Source organism: Dreissena polymorpha, chromosome 9 (assembly GCF_020536995.1).
Source record: "Dreissena polymorpha isolate Duluth1 chromosome 9, UMN_Dpol_1.0, whole genome shotgun sequence".
Taxonomy (NCBI): Eukaryota; Metazoa; Mollusca; class Bivalvia; order Myida; family Dreissenidae; genus Dreissena; species Dreissena polymorpha.
In genome coordinates, this window is record NC_068363.1 from 93,170,240 (window position 1) to 93,192,982 (window position 22,743).

At 35.4% G+C, this 22,743-nt stretch overlaps 2 protein-coding genes across 4 annotated transcripts; one reads left to right on the forward strand and one right to left on the reverse strand.

Annotated features, from left to right (window-relative positions):
• The first annotated feature begins 908 nt into the window (after nt 1-908).
• Nucleotides 909-10,670, forward strand: LOC127846754 (transmembrane protein 187-like). Of its 3 annotated transcripts, XR_008033642.1 has the most exons (3): nt 909-1,080; nt 8,037-10,035; nt 10,201-10,670. XR_008033642.1 is itself a non-coding variant. In XM_052378270.1 (2 exons), exon 2 carries the CDS (start codon nt 8,058-8,060, stop codon nt 8,904-8,906), a length of 849 nt encoding a protein of 282 aa, XP_052234230.1. In that variant the 5' UTR covers nt 909-1,080; nt 8,037-8,057; the 3' UTR covers nt 8,907-10,670. The 3 variants fall into 3 exon arrangements, 2 of the variants coding, with proteins under 2 accessions (XP_052234230.1, XP_052234231.1); XM_052378270.1 differs by having other exon boundaries at nt 8,037-10,670; XM_052378271.1 differs by lacking the exon at nt 909-1,080 and adding an exon at nt 4,231-4,373 and having other exon boundaries at nt 8,037-10,670.
• On the reverse strand, nt 10,668-18,648 carry LOC127846758 (NADH dehydrogenase [ubiquinone] 1 alpha subcomplex subunit 5-like). The gene is made up of 4 exons (XM_052378278.1): nt 18,527-18,648; nt 15,829-15,870; nt 11,880-11,996; nt 10,668-11,017 (listed from the first exon to the last, which is right to left on the reverse strand). Exons 1-4 carry the CDS (start codon nt 18,548-18,550, stop codon nt 10,847-10,849), a joined length of 354 nt encoding a protein of 117 aa, XP_052234238.1. The 5' UTR covers nt 18,551-18,648; the 3' UTR covers nt 10,668-10,846.
• Between the last annotated feature and the right edge of the window lie 4,095 nt (nt 18,649-22,743).

Here is a 22,743-nt window from a genome sequence, read left to right on the forward strand (position 1 = left end):
GCGGCTTTATTCAAAGCTTACAAGTTCTTAACAATTAAGGTCGGTCCGGTCTACCAATTAAAAGATCGCGGTACTTATCGTTAACGGTAACAAGTTCTCTGCCTGCCTTATTAGCTGCTAATTAAAGCAACTGTTACCGATTTTGTTTGTTTGGCATGTCGACATGATCTGCTCAAAATGCAAACTGCGGACGACTCGACGGTCTGGCGATGCTACCGACGGATAAGGTGCTAGAAGACATGAATTAACTAAACAACATAAATAAATTGCTTATAAATTCAACTTCACTTCACATTTTTCTTCAAGTCAGCTAAATTATTGCCTTTGCCTTGCCTATTAATTTACTTTTTTATATGTCACTTAACGTTTTTTCCATGGGTCAATACTATCTTTATAATGTAAATTAATTCCGATGTAACTTTTCCTCCATAAGTACCGAGTTGCACGTCTATATTTAGTTGCAACACATTGCCAGTATTAACACGCACGCGTTTCCTGTGTGGATCTCGACTATGTTTCGCGCTCTTATTAAAACACGACTTTTACAAGGCATTCATGTATAGTGAGTGGTGCAGATGCGTACCAAGGGCCTTAAACAGTTTTATCACATGCCTCTAGACAATTTGTGTTATTCAGTTCGATAAATGGTAATATACTTGTACTGAAATTAAATTGTTACCGGATAAAATGTGTACGGCGATAACGTAAAATTACCCGTAAGTATTGTTTTCACTACGTAACTAATAACTAATATGACACCGGGGGGCAGTTCTCCGCCCCTACCGATTTGATGGGGGGGGGGCACCTCTCCGCCACCTTTAAAATAAGGGGGCAGTTCTCCGGGGGGCAGTTCTCCGGGGGGGCACTTCTCCGGATACCGAAAACTCTAAGTGCGATGTAACCTAACTTATTTTGAGCCTACAACAACAACTTTGTCAACAGCAGCGATTAAAGAAAATTTGGCAACGTTTAACTACAAAGTGTAGTTGCAATAATCAAACTCCCAGCTATTGACCCTCTGGGTGTACGTATGTACTCATAAAAGCTCAGAGCATTCAAGAAGAACAACTACAAAGTGAGGCATGTATGAGTTGTATATACTTGTTAACACGCAACTTTTTGAAAATTATATTACACATGACGATCTAGGACAATACAGTCGGTCGGGTAGTTCCGGATCACTAGCGTAAATAATGGTGTTAATATTTTTAAAAGAAAGCAATTGCTTTCAAAATACTTGGATTGTTGAGGCAAAATATTTCATCTTTCAGGCCACATTAATTTATTAATACTTACCAATACATTTCTGATGCCAATTTGAACTTATTCACTTGCATAAAGTCTGCTAGTTCTGAATAAAGTGCGGTAATTTCGGATCACTCGGACTATAGGGGAGATGAAGGTCAGGGATCATCTCAAAACTTATTTTGAATGTCGACAATTATTTTGACTGTCAAAACAAATTTATTTTGACTGTCAACAATTATTTTGACGGTCAAAACAAATAATGCATGTATTAAATAAAACATCATATAGGTTCGTTCGTTTCAGTTTAATAACTGTCTGACAATTTAAAAACATTATAGGGTATGTGTCTGTACAGGAGAATAAAGCTGTTGGAAAGTATTTATGTTTTGATTTGAAATGGATTCCTCTGTGTTATTGGTTATATAAAACAAACACAAATACTCAATACAAGCAATTTATTGATAAACTCAAGATACCTTATTGGGAAAGAACATAATATGATAACATTTAACAACATTAGAATCACAATACTGTACAAACTGTATGAAAATATGACATATATGCTTATGACTCGAACATTTTATGTTTGACTAGAAAATATTTTTATAACTAAGGTTCTTAAAATACAGAACTTTATATTAATGTTTTTATAACAAGATATGTGTTTGTCAGGAACACAATGCCCCCTATTGCACCGCTTTGATTTTTTTATCATTTGGCAGGTACAGATAGCTATCTCCCTTTAAAGCTTATTACTTCCTTGGATAAGCTTTTTTGACCTTTGACCTTGAACGATGACCTTGACCTTTTACCACTCAAAATTGTGCAGCTTCATGAGATACACATGCATGCCAAATATTAAGTTTCTATCTTAAATATTGCAAAAGTTATCAAAAAACTTTAACTAAGGTTAAAGTTTTGGGACAGACAGGCCAAAAACTATATGCCCCAATCATTCGATCCGGGGGCATAAAAATGACAACTGAACATAAACAAGTACCTCTGGAATGCATTTGCTAATAATAGGATCACAATAATGTAAAAATATATAAAAGCATCCATAAAAAGTATAACATAAACCAGTGCCTCTGGAATAAATTTGCTAAAGAAATGGAAAACAATACTAGATATCAAGTTACTTTTTTGGTAAATAACATAGTATGATAACATGTAACAATAATAGGATCACAATAATGTAAAAATAATGTAATAAAAGTATAAAAAAACACAACATAAACCAGTACCTCTGGGATAAAAATGGTTAAAAAATGGAAGACAATACTAGATATCAAGTTAACGTTTTGGTAAATAACATATTATGGCAACATTTAACAATAATAAGATCACAAAAATGTAAAAATATATAAAAGTATCCGCTTCAGCCTCTTTGCCAATGACTGTGCAGAGCACCCGTGCTTTTTAGGACCCATCAATCTAACTTGACAATTATCTGAAATGCAAAACCACAGCATAAATACACATTAAGAATAGGATAAATATTTAAAATATTACCAATCTCTTTCCAGCACTAGTAACATCTTAACATCATTATTTATAAATTAAATTTTTCTATAGTACAGTTTTTAGCACTCCGCTGGTTTTTATTACTCCGCTATTATACCTTTCAATGTTATAACTTATTACTAAACACATAAAAATACAAACAAACCAAGATGCATTCAACAAATGCTTACTGTATGTGTTAGCCTTGACCTTTTGACTTAGACCTAATGCCTCATAACTGGTTTGCATAATAGATCTCAATCAGATGCAAGAACATCTTAAGTTTGGAGAACCAGGTCCATAAAGTTTCATTTGATGATCAAGGTTAAAGTTTTAGGGCAGAAAGACAGACAGAATAAACAAAATTCAATCTTATTCTCTGTATTTCTCGACATTGAAGTCACAAAATAGTATTATAATTAAATATTACTAACACAGTATTTAAACAACAATAAACTGTTTTGAGATTTTCCCCAATCAGCTGATCCGCAACTGACATGTACACGAGGTGCAATTTCCATGCTTTTATTTCCATGAATCATAAACATATACTAAAATTACTCACAGGAATTAAAAAATAATAATAAATAAACAAATTCATACCAAATGTACAATCATTTACCAAGGAAATGTGCTTCTAAATCGTCTTTTAATTGTTGACGCGTGTTATAGATAGACGGTGCGACGGTAAAATGACACGACTGTGATAGTTACCAAAGTGTGATTTTCAATAAAAACACCGTTGAAATAAGAAGCAAAACTGTGTTATTGCTTGAAATTGATCACATTTTCCAAAAATTACAGTTATATTGATATGGCAATATCTTTTAGTCTAATATTTTAATTAAATCATAGAGTTGATTCGGAATTACCCGAGATCCGGAACTACCCGATCGACTGTATGACTTATGAGCCATAGGGACCGTTAAGTAAAAATATTATGTTATACTACATACTGTATATATACAAGGGATACAACTGTGAAAATTCCTGCACACAACCATGGTGTAAACAACAGCGAAAAATTTGCTTCCAAATGCAATAAATACACCAATTAAACTGTATTACAACAGCCAAGACATTTATCTTTCAGAAAATAATACACTTGGCAATAAAGTACAAGCTTTTCATTGAGCTAAGAGAGAAAGTTTCATTCAAAATGCTTAAAAATCCTTACTTGGACACGGGTGTGTACAGCTGAAAACTGAGAATTCTAGAAGTAATTTTCGTATTCCTTTGTTATAATGCTCTTTTGCTGGTACATATTCCTTGGATAGTTTTTTTCATAGTGAAATAGAACATAGTGACTATTCAGTGAGCATATTTTGCTAGAAATTCATATCAATCTGCTTCAATTTCACAATGACAATGTTTTACTTTCATTTTGGATAGTTCACATGTATTTCTAACATGCGATTTGATTGGTTGAAATTTCACTGCAGTAATAAATCCAGCCATTCACGTTCCACGTAACATTACCTGACAAATTGCATACAAATCCTTGAAGATGGTAGAAATGTAAACAAATTTAATATTTACGGTGTTTTACATATATGCAGTTACATGCAATTATGGAAGGTGTCTACTTTGATTAATTAAGTGTCTATGGATAATAAAACAAGGTAAAATTTGCTCAACTTCTCTGTAATTATTAAATTATGAAACAAAATGTGTGAAAGTGGGTGTGCACACCTGTGTCGCATTTCGAAAATTTTACCGTTTTTCATGAAACTTTCGTTTCAAACACAACTATGAACACTTTTACTGCTATAAACGTAGTTATTATCTGATAGATAAATGTCTGAGCTGTTGTTATACAGTTTTTTGGTGTAAGTATTGCTTTTGGAAGCGATTTTTTTGCTATTGTTCAGACCATGATGTTGTGCAGGAAATTTGACAGTTGTATCCCTTGTACATATGTATATAGTATAATAGAGTATTTTTTACCTAACGATCCCTGTGTTATGAGCAACATATTTTTGGATACTGTTTGGGTTAACAGTTAAATTCCACATGGGGTAGAAAAAAAACATGTTTCAAAAAGTCAATGTCAGTACAAATGTAGCTGTTGGAGGGATAAAATTTAATGCTTGGAGTTTTGATGAAAAATATTTTTTCCTCAATATCGTTGAAGTACCTGTAATCGAACAGCACCTATTATTGGACGTTTTGTTTTGGTTCTTTATGCACATGTGCAAAAGTGCGCATGACGTCATATCGATAAACAAATGGTCGTACATGAAGTCCATGACCTACTTGCCTACTTAGCTTTAAACAAATGCACAGACATTCCCAAAAGTGTCGGACCATTGGACCTGACCGACATTTTAAAGACAGGTCCGATTGAAAATGCCATGTTGCCGGTCCGAATGTCCGGGAAATAATTCAAGAAGAAAAGTTGATTTATTTTATAGAATTCGTTCCAGTGTGCGATCATTTGAGAACAAATATTCATGGGCATTCTGGAAATTTGCACTTGGTACCAATTTCGTCTGGTCTTTTATTTATTGATTTCTATTTGGTTAGCGGCTGGCAAAAATAAACAGTAACTGACGAAACCTCTTCGCTACTTTCCGAAAAATCTTACAATTCTGCGAAATGCTGCTAATGTCGCCATCTTGAAATTTTAAGTGATCGATTTATAGCAATGTTAAGCACTGCAGTAGCATATTGTAAAGTAATATGTTAACCGAATTATATATTGATTACATTTTTGCTAGGTTACTGGTTATTCGTTTTCATTTTCTACATTCAACCGATATGTATGAAGCACATTTTATTATATGTGCAAAACATGTCGGACTGTCGTATTAGGATACAGTATGATTCGTCAATTTTAATTTATTTTCGACGTTCTTTATAACATTTTTATAGAATGACGATACACATGCGGTGATACAGATGGTATGGTTTATAATATTTCGCATTGTAGTCACCAGAAATTGCAACTAGACTTTCTACAAAAATAGTACAATAAGCTAGGTCAAAGGGGTGTCCCCCATAGGGACTCAGCCCTTAATCCCCTTTGGGGTCCTGCGGTCCCAGATCCCTAGCTTAATTTTCCGGATTTCAAATTTGGGTCAATTGACACCCCTGGAATTAAGAAAACAAATATGTAACCATACAACTTATCGACTTAGGAAAACAACCAACACTTAGTATTAATGGAGCATCTGAGTTGTTGCCGAACAACATAAAACTTTACTTCGCAAATATATAAATACGATATATATGTTTGTACATTGATGTTTCGGTCCTTTGAATCCCAGTCCGGTCCTGCAAGTTATCTAAGACTACCGGACCGGATGTATTGCAATATTGTATAACTTGTACGATAATAATGAGTTTGTACATATTAAAAGAACATATCTATTAACAATTGTTAACTATTAGTTACATTGTCAACTTCTAATGCATGTGAAAACATATTCATAATTCCTTCTCATTTTCATGAAAATGGAAATTCTTTTTCTTTGTCTCTTTGGATGGGCATTACTTGGGTATCGAAGATATTACACAATTATACAACAGCACAACTTGCATAATGATAATATTAATTATTTTAAATTAGTACATAACAGAAAATAACTATTAATTTTAGCAATTCTATTCTATTATTTACACTGTTAACTTCTACTTCATGTGGATGCATATTCATAATCACTTTTTTCTGCAAAAAAAAGTGCAATTCATTTTGTGTTTGTTTTGGATGGGCTTTACTGGGTAATAAAGATATTACACAATTATATAACTTATATAATTATTAGTCTCTATAAAAACATATCCATTAATTATTAATAATTAGAAACTATTTGTTACATTTTAACCAACTACATCATGTGGAAAGTTTGGAATCCTAATAATACTTTCTTATTTTTACATAAATGAAATTCAATTTTATGGTCTTTATGGACAATACTGGGTATAACTTGGTATCTGTGTTTTATCTGATTTACATTTTATTAACTCACATTATTTTTCTAAAAATATGAAATGATATGTAACGGAATGGTATTCATGCAGGAAAAGGGAAATGGGTAGAGACATGAGGGATTATACATGTAATATATATTTTTGTTATCATTCAAATAATTAAGTTGATCTTACATGTATGTTGCATTAAGACTCATGCCCCAATTTAGTGTTTTAAATAATTGACACAGTCATCATTTATGAAATACAGTTTGTACAAATAACAGTAACACTGTGCCACTTAGATAAACAATGGACCTATTTGGGCCACATAAGGGCCCTATTAAGGCCAGACAAAGGCCCTCTAATTGTTTATTAGGGGCCATAAAAGATACACATACTTGTGCCAATTAGAGCCCTCCCATAAACTGTTAAAACATGCTTTGATTGCTCCAGTAAGTGACAGATTCCTGTTAATTGTATTTCAATATAAAAAAGTATTTCTTCAATGATCCCTCATTTTCAATTCTGACCTTAAAGTTTAATGATATTGTAATTAATTAAACAACAGTCACTTTGAAGTCTGCAGTAAAATTTTATATATCATTCAGTGACAATATGTTACTTCTATTTCAAAATTAGTGCCAACAGCATTTGCTAACTCTTTTTTTCTTTGCGATAGAGGCTAGCAGAGAAGTAAGGATGATAAAAAACAATTACAACTGCATGTTCAATGAAGAAAAAATAGTATTGCCCACTTTCAGAGTATTGCCCGGGGGGGTGGGGGTGGGGGGGGGGGGGTAGGTTTTTCGTGACAACCCTGGGCCTAACCTGTAATCATACTAAATAAATTTTATCCTTATTTTTACATCCTCTCACATTGACACTAAATCCCGAAAGAAATTATTGTGGCCAAAAGAATTAATGTTTTTTGCCGGGTGATTCTAAATTGGTTGATTGACTGTACATTTCACTTCTTACTGCATCCAGAACTGAACTTTTCTGTATTACATCCCATTGTTTCTAAATTCCAAGTAAGTGTTGTGAAGTTACTACTCTATTAACGTCTGAAATGTACATCTAGTTGTTAAAAGTGTTGTTTTTTTATACATGGGGGACATCATTATTGTTAGCAATCTGTGTTAATTGTTTGCTTATTTCTAACTATTATATTGCCCAGTTGGTGCAATAAGGTACCATGTGCCATTGAATTTTAATTACTTATGGTATTTTTGCACTGATGGTGCATTATAATGTTTTGAATGGTGTTAACCGTTTTTTGCAAGAAAAAAGGTTGACCCTGGACCTCTGGAAGCAAAAGCTCATTCTTAACCAAATAGATTATTTTTTATCTGTGTTCAATATATTTTCAGGTCCGGAAATAAAAAGTAAAAATGTTGGTTAAATCGACAGAGGCTTCTACCATGTTGCCAGCAGTAATGGTGAAAGGATTTTTTGTCATTCTCACTGGAACAAGCATCTTGTGCTGCCTAGTTTTCAGTGGGTACTTCCAGGATGCCACAGTGGAGCTTGGACCCGACCACTATGCAGAGAGGCTGCATCCTGTGTTGGTCAAAGTCTTGCCGGCTTGGCTAGATATGCCTCTGAATACAGCAGTCAACATCGGTTACGTTATTGTTGGAGCAGCTTGGTGTGCCTGCACCTCAGTGGCTCTCATGAGAGGACAGTTGAAAGATGATGATGCAAAGATGTTTTATGTTTTCAACATTTTAAGCTGCTTCTATGGCCCAATACAGATGCTAAGAATTCTGACACAAGTGCATGGTTTTGGTGTTTTGGACCAGTGGATTACGTTTCCATTCTTTATGTGGACTTTCCTTTGGGGGCTTCACATTTGTTTTGGTTGGAGCACACTGAGAAATGTACTGATGACCAGTGTTTCCATAAGCAGTTATGCCTCAGTCCTCATTCACCCTCTCGGGTTTGAAATCTGTCTGGGCATTCATATTGCACTAGCTGTCAGTGGGGCACTGATTGCATGGAATGCAAATAAACAGGCAAAGTGTCTGAAGCATTTTTTACTTGCAATTCTTTCTTGCTTAGGGTTTGTCTTAATAAAACTAATGGATTTGCATCTGCCACAATACTCCAGATTGTTTGTGTATGTATCAGGCCATTTCCTTTCGAAGATTTGTGACATTTTTCAAATACATTTTGTCAATCATTTTTTCCTAGAAATAACACTGTCCCAATATGCAAAGGTACAGAAAAAGTCTGAATGAATTTGCATCAAAGAATGCTAACAATAATCATGCAGTGTGCCTGTGAGGAGTCAACATGTACAAATATTTTGCCATTTCTATTTATATCAATGCATAATGATGTTTGAAGATCATGTTTTAATATAATGGTAATGGTATATTCCGTGTAGATTATTTTACAGATATTTACACTTAGTAAAGGTTTAGTCTGAACTATTTCCAGTTATGGAATAACGTTGACAATTTTGTTATATGATACACTGAGATATGATTTTCTCGTTACCTTCACTGTTATCAAGTTAGGAGCTATTACTGCTCTCTTTATATTGGAATATTTGGTAGGTACATGTAAATGTACCTTTTTTTGGGTACTAAGTTTAAATAGAGTACAAACACCTGAATTGACTTGTTTCATGCCGTCTATACCCTGATGTGACTTGTGTTTCTTTTTATTGTATTTTTAGGCCGAAAATCTGCCACAAATTCCCAATAGAAAGTTTTTGTTTAGTTTTTTGGTAGATCCAAATATACAGTTTGTTAAGTATTTTGTTATTTGTTTGTTGTGAAGTTTTCAAATAATAATTTAAAAAGTCGGCATAATCACCATCAACATCAAACTGTGATAAATTTATAAGAAAACAAGAGATGTCACCATAGGATGACTTATGCCCCCTAGAGACGCTTGATAGAAGTTATGAGCTTTTTTAAAATCCTTAACGCAGATTTCGAAACCTTAACATGGGCCCTAAGTTCAAGGTCAAGGTCACAGTGTGCGTATGGAAAGGCCTTGTCCATATACACATGCATACCAAAAATGAAGGTTATATCTCCAGGGACATAGAAGTAATGAGAATTTTTCGAAACCTAAACGCAGATTTCGAAACCTAAACGCGGACCCTAAGTTCAATGTCAAGGTCACAGGGGTCAAAATTTGTGTGCGTATGGAAATGCCTTGTTAATATACACATGCATACCAAATATAAAGGTTATATCTCAAGGGACATAGAAGTTATGAGCATTTTTCGAAACCCAAACACAAAGTTGGAAACCTAAACGCAGACCCTTAGTTCAACGTCAAGGTCACAGGGGTCAAAATTTGTGTGCATATGGAAAGGCCTTGTCCATATACACATGCATACCAAATATGAAGGTTATATCTCAAGGGACAAAGAAGTTATGAGCATTTTTCGAAACCTAAACACACATTTTGAAACCTAAACGCGGACCCTAAGTTCAACGTCAAGGTCACAGGGGTCAAAATTTTTGTGTGTATGGAAAGGCCTTGTCCATATACACATGCATACCAAATATGAAGGTAATATCTCCAGGGACATAGAAGTTATGAGCATTTTTAGAAACCTAAACGCAAAGTGTGACGGACAGACAGACGGACGGACAGTCCGATCACTTTATGCCCTCCTACCGGGGCATAATTAACAACATATCATGTTAGACAGGACTACTCAAGTTACACGCTTGTGGACAAGTGAATAATTTGTACTTCCAAACCTCTTTGTATAGTGTACTGTGCTAATCATTGCCTGTTTATTCTTTATGATTATTTATTGTAAACATGTATTACTATAATCTGTACATAGTACTATACATGTAGTCAGTCCATCATGTATTTTCAAGTGATCTGCGGCATTAACTTAATAATTATATTTTGTATTTGCTGTCTGTTATTGTGTTGCTGTATTATATATATATATTGTATTAACTGTATCAATTATAATACAATAAAAAATAAAGAGCTACAAATTAAGTAATAACTCTTGAAGCGACTTTTGTATTAAATTTTATTTTTCACACAGACCCAAACAGCACTGTCACAGACAAATACTATGACACCATCACAATCAAGAATGCAAGTCTTTTGTTAAATGCCAATTCTTTAACCGCAAATAAATGTTCCTCATACTTTCATACAATGTCATATATTACTGATATAAATAGTCAGTTTAAACTGGAGGCCACTGAAACTGGTTCTTCGGAGGTTGCGCAATAAGAGACTCCCATGGTTTGTAGTTCACCATGTTACGGGCCAGGAATAATTCACGCTCTGCTTGTCTGAAAACTTCCTCGATGCTTCCGCAGTTAATTTGCTTTTCAAGGGCAGCTATATCTGGTGTCTGAAATGGTGTATGCATGTGTCATCAAGAGTGTGCATTTATATACACTGGCAGAATAGAAACTACATGTAACAAATCTTATGGTTTCAAAAATCTTGACATTCTTATTTTGAAAATTAGGCATTACTGGTAAAGCTAAATGTAAGAAGATATAAATCCAACATGCTTGACTTCATATGATAAGGATCAAAACCTAAAAGTTTGTATGTTGTAAGTTGAAAAGTAAGTGGAGAACACCTAAGACAAGTTTGTGTCTACGGACAGACAGATGCTGACTGAAAGAGGACGACACTGATTCCAGTGATAAATGAGGGTAAAAACATGATTGGACTACAGTTTGGTAACAGGACACCTAAATACTAACTATGTAAAGACTGGGAATAGCTAAATTTTTCCAATTATAAAAAAACTTATCTTGCACACCTAAGAACTCTACAAATTAATTTTATCACCCAAACCAATAAAAAGAATACTTTATGCTTCAAATACTACAGTGTCAGTAAAAGTTAATATTTCAATACTGGCCATACAACCTGTCATCTCTGCAATATTTCTGGACAGAACTTTAGTTTACTGGCTAGCCATAAGCAAATAGAAACTAAAAAATTTACCAGTCCCAAACATCGGTATTTTGGTAATTTTAGCTACCAGCTTTGTATGCAGAATTAATCCTTCACAGTGACAATATAGATGCACTCTACCTTACATTTGTTGTAAAACAACAGGGAGGGCATTTGGAAAAGCAACCTTATTCTTCTAACAATCAATGCAACCTTCTGACATGAGAAGCATTGCTACTTACATAACCACATGTACTTAGCTCTTTTAATTCCAAACTAGGTCATGGCAAGGAAGTTTATACCGTTTTCACGAGAGCCAGTCTGTTTTTGACAATAGCCTCTGTATTCACCCTGTATGCAGCTTGAGGGGGCATCTTAGACAGGACTCGCAGTATACGCTCGTACCATAATGTCAGTTTCTGCAATGAACATTTAAACAAACTTATAATAAATAATTATCAAAACATCATGAAGCATGTCAACAAGTCTAGAAAATATACCGTCACTCATTTTCACATTGGTCAAGTTTTTGTGTTTTTCGAGCTCCCATCTTTTGCTCAAATTTATAAAACACCACTGATATTCACCGTTTTAATAGAATTATTAGTCAGCATATCCTCATTTACCCATATTTACATGCAGGGATAGAAATAAGAGTTGGTGAGTTTACCCTGTAAATTAAGGCTAGCACATGTTTATTTAATAATTTTGGTAGGAGCAACTAGCATTTTAAAAACGCATCTTACAATGGATTAGTTGAAAAGGGAATATATTTAATATTATGAGTCTAATAAATGAGACATTCAAATCAAATTGTCATATATTTGCTGGAATGAATCATTGGACAAGGACCATTTATGAGGTGGCGTGCAGACCAGAATTTCTTAATTTGCGTACATCTTCATATTTTTTTTATTAAAACAACATATCAACTTATTTTACTCTAACAAAACTTGTAGTGTCTTGCTTGCATGTCCCAACATTTACAAAATAAATTAAAGGAACCTTTTTACGTTTTGGTAAATTGACAAAATTAAAAAAAAATATTTTAGATTTGCATATTTTCCTTATGATTTTTGTAAGGAAACAGTAATACTGAACATTTACCATGCTTTCAAATATCAACATGGGACAAAATTGTCACAAAACCAGGTTTTCAATTTTAAAAAAGTAGTAAAAATGTGCATTGTTACCCCCCTTGTTTCAAATTAAATCTATTTTTACTCGTGGCTACCTTGATTTCAAATTGAAAAAAGGTCTGATAAAGGGAGACAACTCAAAATGTGCATTGTTACTGATTGCTTATCATAGTTTATCATAGAATTATTAGTCAGCATATCCTCATTTACCCATATTTACATGCAGGGATAGAAATAAGAGTAAACCCCCCTTGTTTCAAAATCAATATATTTTTAGTTGTGGCGACCTTGACCTTGGAGATATCGACGATATTCTTTTGCTCGACACACAGTCCAATGACGATGAACAAATGTGCCAAATGATTTTAAAACGTGAAGATGAACGACATAGTAATGGCCCGGACAAGCTTTTTCCCTTGCCTGCATTCGCCAATCTAATGACCAGTTTTTTCCTTTGGAAAACCTGCTTAATAATATGCATCTTTTGATGATTTAAAAACCTGAAAATTATCAAGTGTTGCAATGTACATGTAAAACAATTGAATAATTTGGAGTTCTGTTGTTGTCATCATATTTTGTGACACTACGAGGATTGCTTACATGTATATATTAAAAGTATAAAATACATCTTTCATTGTATCAAGCACGAATAGCCAAGTGGTCTAAGCGTAAGACTTAATCCCGGGGCCAGTGGTTAGAGCCCAGTTGAGGGTTACTTTTTTATCTTTCTTTAATTTTATTCTTACAATAAAACAATAAACAATAAACAAGGGACAAAATTGTCACAAAACCAGGTTTTCATTGTGAAAAAAAAAAATGATAAAGGGAGAAAACTCAAACTGAACTTTTGAAATGACCAAAAAAAATTAACCCCCTTTGTAAGTTTTTTTTTTTTTTAAATCTATTTTTAGTCGTGGCGACCTTGACATTGGAGATATTGACGTGATTCTTTCGTGGGACACACCGTCCCATGATGGTGAACAAATGTGCCAAATGATTTTAAAATCTCACAATGAATGACATAGTTATAGCCAGGACAAGCTCATTTATGGCCATTTTTGACCTTTGAACTCAAAGTGTGACCTTGACCTTGGAGATATCGACGTAATTATTTCGCGCGACACACCGTCCCATGATGGTGAACAAATGTGCCAAATGATTTTAAAATCTGACGATGAACGACATAGTTATGGCTCGGACAAGCTCATTTATGGCCATTTTTGACCTTTGAACTCAAAGTGTGACCTTGACCTTGGAGATATCGACGTAATTATTTCGCACGACACACCGTCCAATGATGGTGAACAAATGTGCCAAATGATTTTAAAATCTGACCATGAACCACATAGTTATGGCCCGGACAAGCTTATTCCGCCAGCCCGCCAGCCAGCCAGCCCGCCCGCATTCGCCAATCTAATAACCAGTTTTTTCCTTCGGAAAACCTGGTTAAAAATCTGAATCATCTATTATATTAATATACAAGCTGCTATCATTTTTCCTTATTTACACCTATTTAAATAAAGTTATACCCATTTTTCTAATCTAACCAAATGAATTGGAACAGTACCTCTGGATACATTCGCTATAAGGTGGTTTTGATTTCTGATACAGGTTAAAATCAAGAGTCTATCGAAATGAAACTAAAATTGCATATAGCAGTTGATGGATCTAAAACATAAGTTTTAAAAATAGTTTTTGAACATAACTCAGTAGTAGTGCAACCAATAATATAAAAGGTGTGATCTTGTGGTTTTACCACAAATTTTTGAGATTTCCCATTGTTATTATGCTACCCCAAAAAAATTTGCGGGGAGCATATAGTCGCTGCTTCGTCTGTCCGTCCTTCCGTGTGTATGTGTGTCCGTCCGTGCACAATTTTTGTCCGGGCTATTTCTCAGCAACTAATGACCGGAATTCAACGAAACTTTATGGGAAGCTTCACTACCAAGAGGAGATGAGCATATTATCAGCAGGTTCTGGTCGGATGATTTTTTACAGAGTTATGGCCCTTTGAAATTTTTCATTAACTGTACATATAGTGCAATTCTGGTCCGGGCTATTTCTCAGCAACTAATGACCGGTACTCAATGAAACTTTATGTTAAGCTTCACTACAAAGAGGAGATGTGCATATTATCAGCGGGTTCTGGTCGGATGATTTTTCACAGAGTTATGGCCCTTTGAAATTTTCCATTAACTGTACATATTGTGCAATTCTTGTCCGGGCTATTTCTCAGCAACTAATGACCGGAATTCAATGAAACTTTATGGGAAGCTTCACTACCAAGAGGAGATGTGCATATTATCAGCGGGTTCTCGGCGGGTGATTTTTCACAGAGTTATGGCCCTTTGAAATTTTCCATTAACTGTACATAGTGTGCAATTATTGTCCGGGCTATTTCTCAGCAACTAATGACCGGAATTCAATGAAACTTTATGAGAAGCTTCACTACCAAGAGGAGATGTGCATATTATCAGCGGGTTCTTGTCGGATGATTTTTCACAGAGTTATGGCCCTTTGAAATTTTCCATTAACTGTACATAGTGTGCAATTATTGTCCGGGCTATTTCTCAGCAACTAATGACCGGAATTCAATGAAACTTTATGGGAAGCTTCACTACCAAGAGGAGATGTGCATATTATCAGCGGGTTCTGGTCGGTTGATTTTTCACAGAGTTATGGCCCTTTGAAATTTTATATAAAAATATTCTTGTCCCCCCAACTTCTGTGCCCTCAAGACGTTTCCTTCTATCTGAATATATAGTGCAATATTGTAACAAAAAAAACTATGGGGAGCATCACCTGTCTCTGACGGTTTCTTGTTATATTTTAATTGGGTTACTTATACTTGCAGATGACCAAAACAATATTGAATGAAAAGCTTGTACAAAAGATATTCTAGTGATTCTGAACATCTGCCAAGTGGTTTAGGAGCAAGGTCAAATTTGCAAATAATTATGTCCAATAACTAAGACATTCTGTTATTGGGGCCAATTTATGTTTTGAGTCAATAACTTGGTTTTGATGCACTGTGGTTATTTCCCCAAGCTGGTTATTGAAGTACACTAAATGTAGTAAACCTCAAATGGTATTCACTTCATTCTTTTCTTACCTCATGAGGATTTTCTAGTGGCTTCAAGCCTGTAAGACCAAGCTGAAAAATAAATAGAAAATGAAATTAATAAACATGATCAACAACTTTTTTCTTTATTATTTTTTCACACTTAAATAGAAATTATTTAATCAGTGCTTTCCACGGGCCCTTTTTGACTGTCCCTCTCAGGGGGGCTTGAATTTTCAAATAAAAATCCTAGGCGCGCTTGAAATTTACTAAATAGTGTATTTTTCTAGTGACTGCAACTACCCTTTCTTAAGATCAAAGTGCTATCGACTTTGCTGAATATTTTGAGAGCCGGTTTACAATCCTCTGTCTATAGCATGTATTTCTATACCCAACTTAAGCCCACCTAAAGGCAGATCATCAATGTATTGGAAAATTGATATTGACAAATGATAGCACACGCTTTGCATGACATAGCACTTGCAGGCAATCAATTCCTGCAGTAAAATTATGCAGAGGGCGAGTGATGTAATTCAAATAAGTTTGTGTTTTTGTGACAGTTTGTTGTCTTTGTCATCTACCACACCCATCGGTCCCTTAGTTTACCGGTACACCTCAACAATGAAATTACGGCAAGTTACTTAGAAATCTGAAGATGGGAACTGCCTTACTGCATGTAATCCTTACTGCATGTAATCCTTACTGGGTGTAATCTTTACTGGGTGTAATCCTTAAAGATATTGAGCTTTTCATTCATAATATTAGTCGCATGCTGAGAAAACTGGGCTTAATGCATGTGCGTAAAGTGTCATCCCAGCTTAGCCTGTGCAGTCCACACAGGCTAATCAGGGACGACACTTTCTGCCTTAACTTGATTTTTGTGTAGAAGAGACCTCCTTTAAATGAAAAAGTCTGCACAGGCTAACACTTTACGCATATGAATTATGCCCAGTTTTCTCAGAACACAACTCATATGGTCAAATAATTTATTCAACTTGTAAAGCTTGTTAACAAATTATTGTTGAATTCATTTCACACAACAGAGCTCCAGATAAGGGCCGTACAGCCGTAAATACACCTTTTTCATGAAGATTTACGCATGAATGTTTATAAAGTGGACGTACAATAACGACTTTAATATCCATTTTACGCATTTACGAAAAAAATCTGGCCGTACGTCTGCGTCAGCGCGGCGTGATTTGTTGGTCTCTAACCTTATGGCGCTTTTCGTTAATTTAAATTACCGAAAAGTTGTAGACTGGGTTCATATCTTATTGTCTATTCTGTCGCGTGATTTCCTGTAACTTGTAAATCCGTCAAAAACAATATGTCTGCGCGAAATGGAATGCCAGCTTAACCGAAAGCGGTTCAAAACAACACTTTGTTGGCATATAATGACTACATACGGTGTCGTTTAACCATCCTGACATTAAATAGGTAAACCCAGAATAAGACATTATCACCCCGACATTAAACGATTTGATTGCATCGGTGGCTTAAAACGTTAGAAAACACGATGGAAAACGGATGAGACAGTGAAATAAGTTCACAAATCCTTATCTGGAGCTCTGACACAAGTATAAATGTTTTGTTGAATTCTCGAACAAGCATTTTTAAATTTGTAATCCAAAACATGCTTCAAAACTATAATGTTAACGTGACATAAACAAAATCTAGCTTAAAACAAGGCTATTGTCAAGCCAAAATTTGTCAGAAATTCCACCATTTTCAGATTTATTGCCATAGCAACCACAATTGTTGACGAAGGAACAAAATGAAATGACATGCATAATGTCCATATTGCCATCTATCCATGTTTAAAGTTTCATTAAAAAATATTAAGAACTTTTAAAGTTATCGCAGGATCCAGAAAAGTGTGACAGACAGACTCACAGACAGACAGACAGACACACAGAGCGCAAACCATAAGTCCCCTCCTGTTAAACCGGTAGGGGACAAAAAACAGAGCTTCATGTGATTCTTGTTGTTTGTTTGTCCTAATTCAAAGGGCGAAAAAACTAAAAGTCTATGCAAACATTACCAATGTCATAGGAAAAGTGGTGTATTTATTTTATTGTTGTGTAAAAATGCAAGCAACAAGACAGGCGATACACGCGTGTTCAGTTGGAAAAACCTTGTCCCTATTGGACGTTATTTCATTAAATCTCAAAGTACTGCTGAATCAATGGTACTGCATACTGATGTTAATTTTTCCTGTTTTATTACCTTTGGAAACAACCAGTGTGTAGTTGATTCATTAAAAATTGTTCGAGTTACATGGTTTACAGTAAAGATAGACTAGTGTAGATTTACAGCAAATGAAGTTGCACTCCTTGTTTCTATAAAAACACATATATAAAAAATAATAATACAAAAAAACAACAACGGGATTCCCTCCTGCATACTAACCCACCACTAAGGCCCCTATTGACCCTAACGACCCAGTGGGCTGAACAAATCCTGAGGAAAGCACAGATTCAATATGTCAATCCGTGCAAATGAAGCTAATCAATCGAGTTTATTCACTTTTTATCATCTTTATTTAAAATTAATATAACATAATGCTAATTCGATGAATCGTAGATTTGCAAAAGAAAAAAGTTTACATATGCAGGTTTAACATTATCCGAACATATCTATCCGAACTACATTATATTTGTACATCTTATCACTATATTGCGATTATGCAATGATAGTAATACCCGTTACCATTTACGACTAAAATTGTCTACAAATGATTAAAAATAACCTTTCTTCGCGCAGCACCGGACATATTGGTATTTTATAAGTTAAATTTCGCCAAGGACAATTGACATATTCCTCCTTTTTGAAGAGGCAGCTGCGGCGAAGTGCAAAATGCGGTATGAGGACACGGACCACTAAATTATAGCACTTCATTTCAAGGCAAATAAGACGAATACAAGCGTTTTGATGGCTATGTTTCTATTGAGATACTTTTCGTTTATGAGCAGAGAGCTACTCTTAGCGAATTTACCTCTATTAAAGCAACGCTTAAAAAGTTTCAGGGTCTATTCATTACACTAGCCCATGCAGGATAGTAACGAAGCAGATCTATTTGTTAGACATTTTCAGACTGCAAGCAAAAAGGATGGCGCCCCTCTTTCAGCAGATCCAAATTCATACAAACGTAAGTATTCAAACTTTTTAAATGTTGTTGTATACATTGGACCTTTATTGGACATTACTATAATGTGTCCACTCAGCACTGTAAAACCTTGTTTGATATTACCGAAATATTATGTTAATTTAAATTTGTTATCGCTTACAACGATTTTTACAAAGTAAATGTTCACACGGATAATTTGGGAATTCTTTTTGGAACAAAAACTATAACTCTAGAAACGTCTGATGTAAGGTACCCACTGAGACTATCATTATTCACGCCACTTTTGAAGTCGTGGCCTTAATCGTGAGCTATTCATATCCGATCACATGAGGACTGATCATATCATTTATTTCAACCATGGCATTTATGTTAATTCTACGTCCTACATCACCTTCTTAATAGTATTGCTCAAACAAGACCTTAAAATGGCGGGGTGGGGTATTAATGGGAATGCTGACCTTTTTCGCGAAAAATCGTCTGATGCAAATTTATGCGCATAGTAATTAATTGACTTACTGTACCGTTTCTGATTGTTTAAAAAAAAAAGCTAGGCTAGTTTTAAAAGGCTGGAACATTAAAAAGGGAAGGGAAGCAAATACTAACACGACCAACCGCGCTCAACTGTGCTCAATTCTTTACCGGAGTCATCGTATCAAATCATGTGACATTGTACTTTTCAAATCGTTGCGCATTCAACGATCGCATGTTCCGAGGGACCGTATGCAATCGTATCTGCGTAGGTATTCACAGGACTGTCATTGTAAAATCTTTAAAATAATGCAAAAGAGCGCAATGCAGTGTATCATAACGTATAGATGCGCATCGTTTCGTTGCAAAGCCTCAAATCGCAGAGGAAAACCACGATAATTAACTTGAGGCGAACCGTTAAGGATCGCACCACAGTGAGAACCTACCATAATCGGGAAACATTTGCGGATCTGAAATAGTCGAAGATTCACGGACATAAATTGCCCATCACAATATTAGTAACTGATCGTATTGGTTCGTCAAAGAGCGCTACAAGGTCACGTTTTACAACGGGGTGTATATCGATAATGTATTGAAAGAAATAGCATGATCATTCGTGTCGCATAGCAATTAAAGGAGCACATTGAATATTGTTAAGTTAATGGGAACGCATATCACCGTATAAGTATGTCCTAAATCGGGAATCTGTTCAAGTTACAAAAACAAAAACGGAACGAATTTATGTAATCTCGTCTGAACTGGAGATCAAACCATGACATGACATTCCATGAACAGTTCGAAAAATCGTATTTTCATACCTCACAGACAAGGTTCACAAAGTCTAAGTTTTGACTATTGCAACGCTGCCGTTGTCAAATCGCACGACCGCGTGGACCGTGCATTGTCAGTGCATTTCATTTAAAAGATCGCTGTATTTTACATTTATTTTGCTCCCTGGAGCAGCCGCGTGCCGACCCAGTTTCGTTAAACTATTTTTATATTTAGGATGTAAAAACTTATCTGGTCGCTTAAATATATTTATGCGGCAGTGGATAAATTAGGCTTATTTCTGTACCAAAGGGCGTTAAAAGTGTCCAGTTCAAATATAAAGACTTACGAAAAAACAGTATGAAATAACACAAAATGGCACGAACACGTTCATTGAACGTAGCTTCAGAAATCTTATACATATTAACTTCTACTTTTAACAAATGTAAATATCTTCACAAATAGTAATTGGAGCGAAATCAACGAGAACACCGGGGTATATGGGTATGTGACACATATCTATTCTATAAGAATGCTGGATAGATCTATAATTCGTCAAATTCGAGTCATTAGTGCATACTATCTCCCGAACAAAGTACCCCATTGTCGAACTGACGGTCTGACGATGGAAAAGACGGACATCGAATGTGACAGATAAAAATACCAGGGAGATTATGTTTTCTTCACCGCAAACGTTATTACATAACATGTAAATCTGTATGGATTGTCAAAGACGATCGCGGCAATCTTATGTTTCCTATCTTATGGGGAAGGGTCACCGCAGGCACAGTTTAACCACAAGACGAACAAGGCGGTCGCCTAAGGCGGCAAATGTATGGGGCGGCAGTGCGGCACTATGAGCTCCGTAAAAATATAAATATAAAAAATATACGTACTTAAGTATTTCATTGCATTGAATAATCTCAAAAAGCTTTTCGTTAACCGCAAAAATGACACGGGTTAAGAGAAAACGCTTCAAGGGATCTTTTCACGCTTTTATAAATTGACAAAATTGAAAAAAGTTGTTGCAGATCCGCAAATTTTTGTGAGGAAACAGTAATACTGAACATTTACCATGGTCTAATATAGCCATTATATGCATCTTTTGACGATTTAAAAACCTGAAAATTATAAAGCGTTGCAACGGGAAACGATTGAATAATTTGGAGAGTTCTGTTGTTGTCGTTTAATTTTGTGAAACTACGAAGATTGCTTATATAAAGTATAAAATACGTCTCTATTACTTACTTGGCAGGATGGCCGAGCGGTCTACTTGGTTTTTACTCCAGGACTCCGGGGGTCACTGGTTCGAGCCCTGCTGCGGGCTACTTTTTTTAAAATTTTATTCTTGATTTTTTACTGGAGCTTTTTAGATCCAATGTTTACATTTATCAATATAAAGCATTTAATGACAAACTTCAAAACATGCCAAAATCTGTGAAAAGGCCCCTTAAACGCAGCTGAAATAGCAGTCAGTTTAGAGATACCAGCACTGTTTGAACCGGAACTAACTCGTATCAGAAGAAAGAAGGAACTATTTGCATAAGAAGAAAATAACAATGAACCTATTCAGGATCCAAAAGACAAATTCAAAGTTAACTTTTACTTCGCTGTTCTTGTCACAGCAATACAATCGGTTCTAAAAAGATTCAATGTTATGCAGCCGATAAGTTCGGTATTTTTTTTCCTCTATGATGTTCACCGTTTGCAGAATAAATAAGCAATGACATTATATAGAACACTGTTTCAATCTGGAGACAGCTTTGCAGCTTGGAAACTCCAAATATATTTATGCAGTTGATCTGAGCAGTGAACTGAAAGCCATTTCAAGACGAGTTTCACTGTGTACATCGGTACAGTATTATACTTAACTGTATATTGAATCATTATCTAACAGAAAGTGTCCCAAACACCGTTATAGTTCTGCGAAACATCTGAACACTTCCAATTTCTGTGACTAGTGGTGAACGATGTTCCGCGAAGCGCAAATTAACAAAATATATCGGCGGACAAAAAAGCTACAAGAAAGACTCATTGGACAAGCTACTCTGTCATTTAAACATGATATTGCTAGAAAGCGCGAAAAATATATATTACTTTATATACCTTTTATATTTCTTCCCAATACACGAAGAGCTGAACTACGGAATCCGGATAGGGCCAAGTTGAGTGTCGCGTGTCGCGTGTCGACCTTCAAGCGACATTCTCTCGACGCTCTCTCGACGCGCAACAATCATGCGACAATCAATATTTGAGTGTCGCATATCGCGCTGGGTTTTAGAAAAAAAATATCGCAGAAAATCTTGACTGTCGACTCATTTGTCGCGCGTCGTATTGAGCGTCGAGAGAATGTCGCTTGAATGTCGCTTGAATGTCGTGTGTCGACCTTCGAGCGCGACACTCGAAATTCTCTCGACGCACGATACGACGCGCGACATTCAATATGATATATCGCGAAAATGTAGCCTGTCGACCTAAAAATCACTAGGTCGACACACGACATTCTCTCGACGCACGACATTCTCTCGACCCTCAATACGACACTCGCGCGATATATCGAGCCATTATCGCGCAAGTGTCGTATGTCGACCGGTGTGGGAGTA

What these genes read in the sequence shown, in the direction of transcription:
- LOC127846754 (XM_052378270.1), top strand. Translation starts at nt 8,058, where the DNA reads ATGTTGGTTAAATCGACAGAGGCTTCTACCATGTTGCCAGCAGTAATG.
- LOC127846758 (XM_052378278.1), bottom strand. Translation starts at nt 18,550, where the DNA reads ATGTCCGGTGCTGCGCGAAGAAAG. An exon ending in CCGGTGCTGCGCGAAGAAAG is followed by an intron (nt 15,871 to 18,526) that starts GTTATTTTTAAT and finishes TTTATTTTTCAG; the next exon opens with CTTGGTCTTACAGGCTTGAA. An exon ending in CACTAGAAAATCCTCATGAG is followed by an intron (nt 11,997 to 15,828) that starts GTAAGAAAAGAA and finishes TGTTCATTGCAG; the next exon opens with AAACTGACATTATGGTACGA.